The following is a 15,071-nucleotide window of genomic DNA, read 5'->3' on the forward strand; positions in this document are numbered from 1 at the left end:
GGACATACAACAGTTTGATCTCTCACACAGATCGGCCTCTGATGTGACGGATCCACATTTTAATACAGTTTCTAGTCAGCGACCTCCCATAAAATTTACTGTCACTAAATTTTTTAGAGCCAAAAAAAGATAGCAAAGGGTCGGCAGCAGCAGACGTCTGAGTCGAGGCGTCTGAATCGGGAGATAAAAACATGAATAGGTGCATCCCTAATAACAACTGACAGATTTATTGATGTAATCATTTGTTGCAGCTCCGGTTTACAGTTTACTAAACCACAGGTACTTTTGCCACATAGTGATACTGAAAAGTTGGCAACCTGCGGTGCTTTTCTGCCTCAAGAAATCTTATTAAAAAAAAAATCACACACAAACACTGTAAACTGTAACGTTTAACGGCCTCAGCAGAACACGACCTTGGCCACGCTTTACTAAAAATCATTACAGAGTGTAAAGCTGGAAGTTAACAGCATGTGAATTGACTATGTGGGTGTTTGAACTCAAGAGTAAAGCTGCACAGTTTACTGTAGTCGTTAAATAGACTTTTTTTTTTTTTTGTTGTTGTTGTTGTTGTCTTCTCCCTCCTGTGTCGCAGAAAACAAAAGGATCATACATTGTAGGTGGTGGGTTGCATACTGTATTGCTTACCTCCTCCAACCTGCTAAACCCTCCCGCATGAACATCATACTTCCTCACAGTGTGTGCGTGTGTGTGTAACCGCACACTTACACCTCATACACTCACTAGCATGCTTTTTATTTGTTTTTCTTTTTTTTTTTTTTAACGTGGAGTGTCGGGATGTTGACTCAGTACAATATGTGTGTGTCGGCCCCCAGGTGGCTTGCTCGTAGCTCTCACACACACACACACACACACGCTTAGACTCACAGCAAAACCCGCGCACGCAGAGCTGTGGCACGACAAGCGAAAAAAGGCCATGAAACCTCATGAATAGAAAATGAGGCTTCACCCCTTCTGCTTCCTCCCCTTCCCATCTTCATCTGCATGAAAGAATCCCTGCACCGGGTTTTCCACTCACTCATTTAAATTCCATCCCCTCCTTTTTAGATGTTGTTTATTTTCATATTTGTCATGCACGACATCGTCGCTTCAACATGCATGGCGGAGGTACTTTAATATCGGATGACCCGAGTGTTACCGTGTAATCATTACACACACAAAAAAGGAACATGAGAGCGGAGAAAGGGGTGTTTTTTTTTTTTTTTACCTTGTCCTCCACGTCTCCGTGCCTTCCAAAGTTAGAGCTGTTACTAAACGCCTATTGAGATAAAAGCAAAGCAACAACTTGTCAAGAGCTGAGGAGAAACAGACACCCTGCTCTGTGTGTGTGTGTGTGTGTGTGTGTGTGTGTGTGTGTGTGTGTGTGTGTGTCAGAGCTAATATTGACCAGGCAAGGTCTTCCTTTTCACCTATTCAAACCCACTGACAGTTGAAGATGGTCTCTTTCTCGCCTAAAAGTCACTGTTTCTTTAACAACCAGGCAACCAGTTTTGGCAAGAACCCACCGTCTAGTCAGCCGCAAAGGAATCACAAGCCAAAACACTCCCAAATGTGTGTGTGTGTGTGTGTGTGTGTGTGTATGTGTGTTTGCGTGCATGCCTGCAAACCTACCGACAGCACACTTCACATTCTTGCGGATGGAGAGACAGACATGACGTTGTCATATTTTCACAGTGGAAGAATTTCCTCTCCTCTGCCAGCTGAAATCAGCTCAAATGAGAGCTGAACTATTTCTTTCTCTCTTTTCTGTGTGTTAAAGTTTTAGATCTGAAAAAAAAGAAAAGAACAACTGATTTTTACAGTTCAAATAACGCAGCTGTCTCGCTCGCTTTTTTACCTTCTTGTTTCCAGCGTGTTTTTTTTTTTTTTTTTTTTTGAGCAAGAAGTGGCGCGACCTCTCCTCCGCTCTCCCACCTTTTTCCTCGTTCTTTGTTTTCCAAACCTCCTCCTTTGTTCTCTCTCTCTCTCCTTTGAGTCTCCTGCTAACAGTGTGAGTGTTTGCTGCATGTTGCCATGGCTATTCTTGGAGCCTGATGCACTCTGTTACCTTCCTGTGAGACCAACTAACTCTGGGTGCTGTGTGTATATGTGTGTGTGAGAGTGTGTGTAACTGTATGTGTAGGCGGGTCTTTTTAGTGCATATGAGTGAGACAGAAAGAGAGAATGATTTTCTAACAAGTTCAGCTGATTTCTTTCCTCACTTTTACCCCCCCCCCTCCTCTTCTTCTTCTTCTTCTTCTTCTTACTATCTGTGTTTCATCAGGCCCCCAGCAGCCTCCTGGAGGCTTTGGAGCAGCACCTGGCCTCTCTGGAGGGCAAGAAGACCAAGGAATTGAATGCAGACACCAGGTAGACATCTTAATTACCCGCCAGTTACATCATATCGCAACCCAAAGTACAGTTATAACAGAAACACATCCAGAAAAGTCGAATAGAATGAAAAAAAAAAGAATAAAACATCTATATTTCCTCCATCCTTGCCTCCCGCCTTGCAGAGCATCCACCCTGTCCAGCGCCGTCTCGTCTCTCTCCTCCACCGGCATGTCATTCAGCCGCATGGATGAAAAGGAGAAGCAGCAGGCCCTGGAGGAGGAACAGGCCAGACTGCAGGCTCTTAAGGTAACCGGTTTGATACTTATATTGAATCAAAGTAGGGGGGGTCAGAGTCAGCGCTGTAACAGCAGAAAGGCCAGCAAGCAGCAGCAGCAGCAGCAGCAGGTCTAATAGTTACTGCTGTCACCCCCTTTTTCTTCTTCTCTTGCTCTGATTCAAGCAGCTCTCAGCAGCTCTGAACGTTAGCTGGATTTGTAAGGGAGGCGTTGAGTCAAACACATTCAGTGCTTTAAGTAATTAAAAGATCGATTCAAGTAGAAGAATTTTCCTCCACTACCACGTTGGTTATCCATGTCTAACTTAGCATCTTGCTAATACCAATAAAGAGGATTCTGGTCATTTAAAATTCACTATCATAAAGAAATATGTAGCATTGCTTGTTTTATCTTCTTTGTAAAAAATAGAAGCCAGAGCTGCAAGAAACAGTTGTTTTCATCAATTAATCTGCTGATTATTGACTCGATTTAGTCTTTTGATCTGTAAAATGTCTTGTTTCGTTTGACCAACAGTCCAAAAAACAACGATATATTTTATTTACCGTGACAGAAAATACAGAAAAGCTGCAAATTCTTACAATCGAGAAGCACGAAGTAGAGAAAATTCAACATTTTTGCTTGGAAAAAGGGCTTAAATTATTAATATATTATTATTTTTTCAGATTTTGCTCACACCCTCCAAAACCAGACATGGTAATTATCAGACTTTTTCCCCCCCTTGTAATTTCTAGAACCACAGTAAACAAAACATGTAAATGGTCAAACACGAGATGAAAATAATATACTGTACATTTGAGATGGTAGATATTGGATACAGAGAGCCTCTTTCAGGCTACGTGTGGGCAGACAAGGATTTGTTCTCAGATGATCTGAACTACAGAAACACAAAAATTCATCTCAAAATGACAAGTGTAACTGCAGTTATTGTCCTAGATTTAAAACCCTGCCGTGACTGTGCTAGCAGAGAGAGAGAAAAAACTGCAACCACATAACACTTGAGCTCTGACAAAAGGCACATATTGCTAATACAAAAAATAAAAAAAAACTACATACAGTGCTCCAGTTTGCTGTGCTGTAGAAATCACACTGACTATGTGGCTGCTGAAGACTGCAGATTGCCCGGCGACTTTGCTGTTTGGTGAGTTTTTTTTTTTTTTTTTTTTTGAACCGCGGTTGAGGATAAAGGCCAAAAGTCTCACGGGCGAGCCGAGCAATAGAAAAGTCAAGTGTAAAATGTGTTGACATTTCTTGCTCCAGCCCTGGGAGTCCTCCCTTACAGCAAACTGTAATTGAGTAAGAGCAGCGAAGGCTACAAAACAGGGGCACACACGGCCGCACGGCTCTGTTGTGAGCGAGCGTGCACGAGTTGGGCGTGCGCGTGTTAAGCGTGCTTACATCCTGGTGGAGAAGATACAGTATGTGTCTAGTAGTGTTGCCAGTATCTGTGTGAGCTTTGTTGATCTCTGTGTGTGTGTGTGTGTGTGTGTGTATATGAAGCATACCCTGGCAGATTAGACGCAGTATGTGCTGCCAGCGTATCTCAGTGTGTTTGTCTGCGCACGCCGTTGATTGGATTTTAGCGCGCTGTTTACTCCGTGCCCTTGGTTGCCCTGTTTCTGCCAAGGTCCACCGATTTACCTTTGGGTTTTAGTTAGAAAGGAGAGAGAAGATAAAGCGAGAGTAAGAAACCGAGAGAGAGAGAGAGAGAGCGCCGAGGTCAGCAGGGGTCGCCCGAATACTCTAGTCCAGCTGTCTGCGAGCTCTGGCGTCCATATGGACTCAACACGCACATACACACTCATTACAAACACACATACACACTGCTACTGTCCAGCTGGGGCCTTAGCCCAAACAATAACAGCAGTTCCCATTTGTTCCTCGCTACACTGTCAGAATATAAATGAAGAGGAGTCGGCCCGGCTCAGGCTGCTACAGCAGGAGATTGTGTTTATTAATCTGCTCAAAGTCCAAATTCCTTTTTTTAAAGGTTGGGGAAGGTTGAAAAGTAAATTGGAATTTCCATAGTTTAAAGTTTTTGAGCTGAATTAAAACACCCGCGTTGCCTCGCATTAATAAAAACCGACAAAGGCGCCGTGTGAGAAACAGCATTTCCATCCCCGCTGTGACCGTCCGTAGTAGAAACGTACACTTCTGTTGTACTGTAAATTGCCTCACTTGTCTACCAAACAGAGCATGTTCTGAGAGAGGATTGGAGGAAGAAAGAAAAAAAAAAAACTGTTATTAGGTCATTGTAGCAGCAAAAGTAATAAGATCCAGCGGGAAATATAGAAACATGGAATATAAAGACAGAAATCCTGTGTGAGATGAGCAATAAAACAGCAAAACTCAGTTAACCTGTTTTATAAACTGCATGGACAGAAAGTACTTTTTTTTGGGAGGGGGGGGGGGGATTTACATCCACTTTCATTTCACATAACATTTAAAATGTGTTGTCATAGGAAGTTGTTGACAGTCAGATTCCCCCCCCCCCCCCCGCTGTTACCAGCAGGCATCAAACTGACCCCGAAGGTGCCTTTTCAAAAATCCATGCAAGAAATGAAAGTCTGGAGGACGGCAAACGTGTAACTTCAAAGTACCGCAGTGTTGATCTTGGCTGAGCGGGTATTTTATTTCCTGTGTTATCCAGTCGCGGGAGGGGGGGGGGGGTTCTTACCTGAGAGCAGGTTTTTGACACTGTAAAGCATTTATTAGTGAACTGATAGTGAAAATATCAGCAATATTTTCGCCACCGTCTGTGCTAAATGAAAGAGATACACAGGTACGGTCGTGTGTCTTTGCTCGATCGTCTCCAATCAACTGAAAACGCTGCAAAACTGGAAACCTGTGGGTTTTGTTTATTTTTTTTTGTGTGTTTCAGCTCAGCTTTAGCAGAGGTCGGAGCTTTGCTGATGTTTGTGTTTGTGTCACCGGAGAGAACAATAGTCTGCGTTTTAGCTGCACCTGGGTCTCAGCAGCACAGGGTCAAACACTGTTAAAGACGGGCTGCAGCTTTTTTTTTTAGAATCACAAGAAAAGAGTTTTTTTGTCACTAGAAATCAATATAATTAGTTTTAAAGTACTTTAAACTAATTGTCTGTCAATATATTGTTGTGTATGCTGAATCCAGCACCATCAGGCAACCTTGGCAGGAGAAACTGAGCAATAAACCCGCTCTGGAAAGTCTTTTTGGAGACAGGCCTGGCTTCTAGTCTTACATTTAAAGCCAAGAAACTATCTGAATATCACCAAAGCGCACATATTTACACACACACACACACACACACACACACACATATATACACAATGCCTCTTTTATTTCTTCACTCATTACGACCCGACAGCGAGCATGTTCAACACGAGATGTTTGACAAGACCAGAAGGGCTCTTAACACGAGAAGTTACTTGTCAGCAGCAGAGCATAGCTGGCGTTAAATAGGCTTCATGAATACTGGATAGAAATATTTCATTTCACATGTTGTTTCGTCTGCCTTTGTGTTTGTGTCGCACCTTTTTTTTTTTTTTAGAGTGTGTATGTATCCGCTGGAGTGTGTGTGTGCGTGTGTGTGTGTGTAATTTTCCAGGATTTGCGTTTACTGGAAACAAGACTCCTATTCATTTCCAATGGGAAATGACTGTTTAACCATTGTCTTCCTCATCACATTGTGGTGTTTTTCTCTCTGTGTGTGTTTTTTTTTTTTTCCTGGTTTTGTGTGTGTGTGTGTGTGTGTGTGTGTGTGTGTGTGTGTGTGTGTGTTTTCTAGGACCAGCGCCTGAAAGAGATCAGCATGCAGACTCCGCCCTCTGCCTCCCCCAGCAGCCAGTCGATAGGCAGTGCCAACAACAACCACGTCACACAAACCCCAGAGTTGTTCAGCTCCACGATGTCTGCCAACAGGTGCACACACACACACACACACACACACACACACACACACACACACACACACACACACACACACACACGAGGCAAAAACAGACTAGTTAGGCAAAAAGATAAATAAGACATCCACCAATTAAAAATGTAGTGCTTTTGAAGAAGTCCTCTCCATTTCTGAAACATGGAATAATAAGTAATATATGTAGTTTGATAGGTAGGTAGATACATGGTTAATACTACAATTCCCAGAATTCCTGGAGGCAGCAAACACACCTTGAGCAGCTACTTTGACAGAAATACAGGCGAGCAACTGGTTTATTTGTTTACAGCGCAGCCAAACAATCACACACTTCCAATACTTCCATTAAAGCAAAAATGTAAATCCAACATTTATATATCTTGTCTCTCCGTCACACACTCCGCTGCTTCGCTCCTGGAAGAGGTCAAAATTATTTTCTTTGGCAGTTTTAGGTGTTTTTTTTTTTTTTTTTGTTTGAGCTCTTCATCATGTGTGACAGCAGCAGTAATTTTTGGCTACTTGACAGCTCGGTCCGCAATCTGATCTCGCGAGCAACGTAATTGTCTATTCCACCTCCACCCCTCCACCCCCTCTCCTCTCCCTCCACTTGTTCAAATGTAATTTCCAGAATAAAACATTCAGAGCCAATACGGTAATTGCCTTTTTTCTGTCATGCCAAGATCAACCAAGAACTGATTTTCATCTTTTTGCATACGGTAAAGTTTGTTAGATGATGAGGTGAGCAGCGTTTTTCTCCTTTTTGTTCCATTCCTCTCTGCGATATTTAGAACTGATGCACTGAAATCCAGACTTATTTTGTAGACACATTTTGATATATTATTACCGCCCTTGTTTTTTTAACCCAGTTGAACATTTTTAATATTAAGCAGCAGAAGGAAAACGCTAATTTAACACCGTGTCAGGAGAGCCAACGGTAAACAACGAGGCTGATTATTAATGAGATAACATTCAAAAAGCTGAACTACACGCTGCCATGTTTTCTTTTTAATCCCGCTACATAGAGACATAACTGCAGAATGTAAACACATTATATTGCCGCCGCTGCAGAAAAAATAGCGACTATGAATAGCATCAACAATAAGTATATATAACTTTAAAAAGGTCAAGATGAAACACAGTAAAGTAACTAGCGTCAAGTCAGTCAAAAATGGTTAACACGTTCAAAACAAAACAGTTGTTATTATTTAAAAAGCGTCTCAGTCTGCTGTGACTCTCAGACATCCAGCGATGATGATGAACAGGTTTTTTTTTTTTTTGGAAATAAACCTCCTCCTTATGTAAAGTAATACTTACAGTCAGTATTTAAACTCTTAAGATGTTTTTAAGTTGCCCGCTGCAACAAAAAAAATCCCCTCGCATCACACCCCTCGACTTGAGTCCATCCAGCCGTAATAGAGTTACAGTGAGACTATTTATTCTTGATAATCAGACTAGAATTTATACTCGACATAAGCGCGCACGCACACTTCTGAATTTAATGCTCCTAACTGTTTTATTGGCCTGTGGAAGTTTTTACAGCCCTTCTGAGAGTGAAGATTAATCCTTATCTGTGACAAATGAACATTTTTTAGTGGTGCCTTCAGATATTTACGCCCAATTGATTAAATATTAACGCCAAATCTCCATCTGTCCTTTTCCGTTTCTCTCTGCTTTTGCTCTGTTTTATTTTCCTTTCCGTCCATCACTCCTCTCCTCTCCTCCTTTTTTCTACTTCCTCTCTCTCTCTCCTCAGTGTGCCCAACCTGAACAGTGACCTGTTTGATCTTCAGCCGGCCTTCATCCCTGCTGTGCAGAGCACTCCTTCCATCTCCACCGCCAACAGTGCCTGGGGAGGTACGCTACCGACAAGCAAACACACACACACACACACACACCTCTGCATTAAACATATATATGAAGTCAGATATAGATGTACACACAAATAAGTTTACTTCTGAGCAAAAACTCACTCAACAATATAATTAAATTTTTTTTTTCCAGCAGCCCTTCTAGGAAGATATATTCCCTCCGGGTAGTCATTCACGTATCTACCCATCCATCTGTCAGTCCATCCATTTGTCTATTTATTCAAACCATCCATCCGCTCGCCATCATTCTCTCGATTTTTTTCCTCAGAAGCTAATGTTGCGTGACCCCGAGCCGGCATCTCGTGGAGAGTCGACACACAGTTCAACCGGTTTTGTGTAACGGGCGTATCGTAAATATTCACAGTATTTTGTAATAATAAATCCCGTAACCATGCGTTCACACTCTAAACAGCTCAATAAACCAGAGCGTGGAAAATGTCAGCAGTGATTCAAACTCTCTCTCTCCTCGTTTTCTCGTTTGTCAGAGTGGAAAATGTTTCCCGCCGCGGGAAAAAAAACGCCGAGCAACAACATACACTTTCACATATGAGCTCTGCTGTACAGTGTGTGTGTATATCCAGCATGAGTTGTCATTTCAGCCTGCAATCAGCTCGCTCAAATCAAAAAAAAAAAAAAAAGTAGCAGGGAGATGCATCTGGCGGCGCTGTTAGCGAAGAGTATTAAACCGAGCGCAGAGGATTAAAACTGAAGCCATTTAGAAAAGAGTTGGGCCAGACTTCAGAGACGGAGCTAGCTTTAGATATCAGCCTTTCACACCATCAGCGGCTCCGACACAGGAACTGAGATAACTATCCCCCCCCCTTCTCCTCCCCCTCCTCCCCGTGCTTCTCTCAAGAAGAACACAAGGAATACTTTACTTCACTTAAACGTCCGAGGCTGTAAACGCCTTAGACACAGATGAAGTTTTCACAGTCAGAACGCAGAATAAAGGAAACTTTTCATGCCTTTTTTTTTTTTTTTTTTTTTTGGCACGGCAATAATAGCAGAACTGATGAAAAGAGAGAAAATCGCCTTACACCTACATGCATATAATTACACAGAAATAGTCTCAACATTTAAGTTAAGAGCAGGTTACATGCACTTAAAGGCAAAAAACATTAGAAAAAGGTTGTTTAATCAGCTCTAAATCATCTTAATTAAAGGTTCCATCCCTGCCATGTTCACTGAAAGGTTACCTGTAACAGCTACATGCCTATAAATGGTAACCGTGGCGATCTGTTTTTGTGAATTCTGTCGTGTGTATTCTTGTTTCGAAGACAACCGCTCCTCCGAAAGCCCTAATCCCCAACAGGGATGCAGATGAAGACGGGGAAAAAAAACAAAAGGTGCATCAGTGGATTTCCTCTCGCGCGGGCTTAACTCTCCCCTGAAAGCCTGACATTCCCGACAGCACAGCCTCGAATCCCAAGTTACTAAGCAACAACAATGCAGCCGACACGGCAGTACGCTGGAGACTGTAATGTCCCCCCCGTTCCTAATCTAATGGGATTAGTTTAGTGGGAGGTGGTGGAATCCTTACCAGAGCAGAGCTATGGTTTCAACACTATCTGATGTATATATCTCCCTCTCTCTTTTTTTTTTTTTTTTTTAAATAAAACCTTGTCAGATAAAGCTATTCCTAAAGGGGAAAGTCATCTGCCAACTGTTATCTCACGCAGCTGCTTTAACAAACATTTAACTACATCCCTCAGGATTGGAGAGCCAGCCTCTGCAGCAGACCGCCACGGCCATGACCGTAGATTTCGATGCTGTGTTCGGGAGTAAGGCCGCGCCCAGCGACAACGGCCCGCAACCTGCACCCGGTAAAGCCTCCCCGCCCCCTCCTCTCTCTCTCTCTCTGTCTGACTGTCCAGGCAGAGCCAGACTGAAAACTAAAACCTTTTTTTTTTTTGGCTTTTTCGCTGGCAAGCACGGCCGTAGCGTTTAACTAACCCTCTGACTAGTTCCAGGAACTTGTGGTTGTTCCTTTCACTGGGTGGGCATTTTGTAGCTTTCCAGCTCTGTCAAATAGCTTGTTGTTCCAGTATATAGTTTCTAATAGCTAACTTTTATAACACCAGTTCAAACAATCCAGACTTGGGTGTCAGTTAACTTTTTAATTCAGGTAATTAAAGAGGTGGATTTGCTTCAGAAATGGAGTAACCATAGAAATAAAAGATTTTTTTTTTCCCACATGCATTTTTGGAGCACACATCCATTCTTTCTGGTTTTATTTCCATTGATCAAACCAAAAGTTAACTGATCCCAGAGTCCTGCTTTTCCTTGGTAACTCGTCTATTTTTTTTTTGCACGGTTCCTACACATGTCTGCAATTTCTACAAATTCATGACGATTAAATGAATATTCTCCCTCCAGAAAACGAGTTTTGTGAAGCCTCTAGAAGTCCGCTATCGTTCCATTTGTTTATTTGTTGTCTCATTTCAGTTATTATTTCCCGTTAACTCTTGGCAGACGCCGCTTGAACGCCGGCCAAAGTCTTCTAACCCAATAAAGAAATTCATGTCTAGAAGTCCTGAAAGGAGTAGACAATGTGTAGGAACCGTGTCTCCGACTCCTTCGGCTTCTCTTGTTGTGGTTTCCTGCCTGTTATGGTAACAGCTTCTGACTGATGGCTCTTAAGTGTTGCAGGTCTGAGACTCTGGCTCCGGGCCCTTCTTATTAGCTTACTTTCTTTTTAACCTCTCAGCAACTGACACAATCAATCTCGTTGCCTCTCAACCCTTTCGAATCCCGAGACGCTCCCGCAAAGCATATCATTTTTTTTTATTATTTATTTATTTTTTTTGTAAAGGCGGCGCGCGGCGTTATCGACAGCTCCCGAGGAAAGCACAGCAGATAAGAGCGACTTCCTGTAGAGGTCATCTAAAGACTATTTTCATCATAAAGGCAGAGAGAGAAAGAAACGGAGCTGCAGGTTTAAACCGCAAGAGTTCAGAAGAGGTTACAGTAGAGGATAGTGAACTTTTTAAATCAAGTTTCTGGTGTAGTTTTCTTCTCTTTGACAGCAATTTAATGCTTTTCAGTTTTCACCCATCACCAGCAGCTGATTAAGAAACAAAACAATGAGGTCTCACTCGAGCCGCTATCCCAGGTCCAAACTTATTTCCCGTCTTTTATCTAGCCGGCACCCATCAATCCGCATTACTGGAAATTTGCCAGGATTAATCAGCCAGCTGTTTCACACCAGCGGTCGCCGCACACACACACACACGCCGTGTCATTCAAAAAAACGCCGCAGGACGACTTGATCAAAACAGAGTTATCATACGGATACGGATCATAAATCTGAAAACACCCGATTCATTTTCCTCCAGGAAGCAGCGCGGATCCTGTCATGTATTACCGTCACGTCGTCATCATCATCATCATTAGTCGCCTTCTTTTACAGCCGCGGCTGTTGCTTTCTTCAAATATTTGCCAATTCAAAGCTGCTCCTCTCAGATTCTTGTAAATATTTAAGGAGTCCGGAGTGCAGATTCTCTGTTTGGGAGCCGCTGATTTCTCGCCTACCTCTCTCTCTCTCTCTCTCTAATCTTGTTTAACCTCCGTCGATCTCTTGTGCTCTGCTCACAGGAAAGCAGTTGGGAGGCTCGTGCGCAGCCTAGTTACGGCTTTGGACGGACTAACTTCTTTCTATTAATAGAGCTTGTGTTGAAGCTGCCACTACAACTACCAGTACACACCATCTGGGCAACTGGCAGCACCTCACAAAAAAAACAAAAAAACCTTGTATGTGTGTGTGTGTGTTTGTGTGTTTGCAGCTACTGTACGTCTGTGTTTTTCTCGTCTCTCTCTGTGTGTGTCTTTATGCGTCCACATGTGCTCGTATATATTTGTTAGTTTGTAACCGCGTGTCCGTTCGTCGCACGTCGTCTGTCATTTCGCTCCGTCCCATCTGTCCGCTTCTGCATCGTCTGTTGTGTTTGTTGTCGTTCACACCCTCTCTTCCCTCTCCCTCTCCCTCTCCTCCCTCCATTTATTTTGTCTCTCCCTCTCTTGTCTTTGCCTCATCGTCTCCCCATCACACTTCACAAGGCAAGAATCACCCAGGCAACTCCTTTCCATCTGCTCTCCTCCCTCCTCCTCCTCCTCCTGCGTTTTCCTCCTCCTCCTCCTCCTGACAATTCAAAGTCCTCACTCCCCCCTGAAAAAAATCCATCTTTTGTTCTTTCTTCTCGTGCAGCATCTTACTGTATTTGTGCGTTATTGAAGTGTTCCTTTTGTGAAGTCTTTATAATACGCCTTCTCAATTTTTTTCATTCATATCTGCTGTTTTTTTTTTTTTTTTCTCGACGGTCCTTCAGACTATTTTTGTCCCTTTTTTTTTTTTTGTTTTCTACCCACACTCAGGGATGTAATTTTGTAAATTCTGTGTTTTTTAAATGGAAGATTACTGTGTTTATTTTATGCCTCTTTAGGATTTTTTGAGCAAATAGATCTTTCTATTCTTGTGCTACGCTGCGTTAGGTACCTTTTTATATCTCGCCTCACATGAGGATGCAACATATAATACAGTGAATAGTTGCAAATCAGATTTTAGGATTTACAAATGTCATTTATTTGAATTATATCCATATAATTTCTCCTTCTACCACATATGTAGCTTTTATACATCTGTTCTAGGTTCCCTCATCCATCTGTTGTTCCTTCACCCTTCATGTGAAGAGGTTTGTTCCTCCCAAAACGCTAAATTAAGATGCCTTTCATGAGAAAACATGACTCTGATCACCTTTTATTCTTTGTTACATTCATGCAATGGAGATTTTAGATATCGGTGTCATGTCTGATAAAGCGTGAGAGACACCGAAAACACAGTCGCAGCTGTGAAACATCAACATAAATAAGAACAAAAAACGTCTGACATCACATTTCAAACGAACGACCTCGTCTCTTCCCGTATCCCCGCTCTACAGATAAAAATCAGCCACACAAAAGGGTTTTTTTTGTTGTTTTTTTTTCTCCTGAAACACAAGTTTAGTACAGTCATTCATCCAGAAAACACTTTCAACACGCGAGCGTCTGCCTCGAAGGCCGCCAGACGAACGCGGAGGCTGCTGCTGTGGCGGCGGCGCGCGAGGTTAAACACACACACACACACACACACACAGACAAGCAGACGTTAAATGTACATCCTGTTCATCTTTAGTTAGAGCACAATGATATATTTATCACTCAATTATCATATCTTATATAACACAGAAGGAGCCGGTTTCAAGTCGCTCAAGAGACGATTCTTCACACGTCAGATCAGTCCATAAAAAACTTCTCATTCTCTCCTTAAAGAGACATAACAGCACACCAGCAAATTAACTTTTTATGTAACAAACACATACGTCTTACTGACAGAAAGCCATCACTTTAACCGATAGCGGTGTTAACGTACTCTGGCTCTAGATAATGCACCCTGCTAAGTTTTTTTTTTTTTGTTTGTCACGTTCGACCATACGTAACAGATTTATCGCTGCCGGCGTTTTTGTAATTGATCCCCTGACATGAATTTACTTCCTTCCCCTCCCGTTGATCTTAAACTCTATCGACTGTCAAGCCCATTGCCGAAACACCTAAGAGAACACTGATAGCATTATCCTCTCGCTTCGATACGACAGCCTCGGTGCTCACTTCATCACCTCCTCCTCCTCCTCCTCCTCCTCCTCCTTCCTTGTTTTCCTCTTCCTCTCGCTCACCCCTGCGGTGTGTGTGAGAAGGGTTTGTTTCACCCTGTTTCTCTCTCTCCTCCTTTATCTTTCCCTCACTTCTATTGCTCTCTCTGTTCAATTTAATTCAGTGACACGGTGGTTTAAAAAAAAAAAAGAAAAGGAAGAAGGAAAAAAAAAAAAAAATCACCCACATTGCCAAAGTGTTTTATCACAGTGACAACAATAATGGAATTGCCAACAATGGAAGAGAAATTAGAGTCGGGAGAATTAAAAAGATATTGGGCTAAACTATAGTTCTTTTCCTCTTCTTCTACTCATTTGCCTTCCTTCTCTCTTTTTTTTAACTTTCTTCTTCCTCTCTTCTCTACTCTCCACAAGCTTCCCCTCCTCCTCCTCCTCCTCCTCCTCCTCTTCCTCTCTCTCTCCCTCTTTTTCTCTCATCTGCTAAGCTAGCAGGAAAAGTGTTTTCTGAATCTCTTGTGTCAGCACCACTGTCAGACCTACACACCGCTTCCTAACTAAATATTATTCCTCCCTCTCTTTTTTTTTTTTTTCCACCATCGGTTGCCTCTCTTTTTCTCTCTCCTTTTTTTTCCCTCTTTTCTTCTTCTTCTCTTCGTGTTTTGCCGGGACACAGCAGTTGTCTTGTCTTGCATTCACACCCAGCCTGTTCTCCTTTCACTTTTTTTTATTGTCACCTCTCCTCCTGTCTTCGTTTTCTCTCTGTTTCTGTCACAAGGTATCGATTTATTTTTTTTAATCTCTTACAGTTAAAGCGAGGAAAGCGTGGCTTTTCCACTCAAAACTACAACTTATCATGTTACGCTTTGATTCTCACTGTCAAATTTTCAAGTTTTTTTTTTGCTCACCTTTTTCCCCTTAATTCTCCCAACAAGTACACACATCACAGCGCGTACACCGTAACACCTCCGGGTTTCCACCGATGGAGTAATACGGAGCCATTAGCTGAATGAGTGCTGACATGGGAAGTTGTTAACACAG

General features: G+C 42.5%; 1 protein-coding gene across 2 annotated transcripts in view; it reads left to right on the plus strand.

The window, feature by feature from the left end:
- The window catches only part of si:ch211-200p22.4 (phosphatidylinositol-binding clathrin assembly protein), an 80,808-nt gene that overhangs the window by 49,993 nt on the left and 15,744 nt on the right, over positions 1–15,071 (plus strand). Inside the window, exons 9-13 of one of the 2 annotated variants that reach the window (XM_042400663.1) lie at positions 2,282–2,367; positions 2,514–2,637; positions 6,389–6,522; positions 8,277–8,377; positions 10,104–10,214. In XM_042400663.1, the coding sequence (XP_042256597.1) occupies positions 2,282–2,367; positions 2,514–2,637; positions 6,389–6,522; positions 8,277–8,377; positions 10,104–10,214 (556 nt within the window). The remainder of the gene's footprint in view (positions 1–2,281; positions 2,368–2,513; positions 2,638–6,388; positions 6,523–8,276; positions 8,378–10,103; positions 10,215–15,071) is intronic. The other variant, XM_042400664.1, reaches the window with a different exon arrangement.

The sequence above is a fragment of the Thunnus maccoyii genome, chromosome 22 (genome assembly GCF_910596095.1).
Source record: "Thunnus maccoyii chromosome 22, fThuMac1.1, whole genome shotgun sequence".
In the NCBI taxonomy this organism is placed as follows: Eukaryota; Metazoa; Chordata; class Actinopteri; order Scombriformes; family Scombridae; genus Thunnus; species Thunnus maccoyii.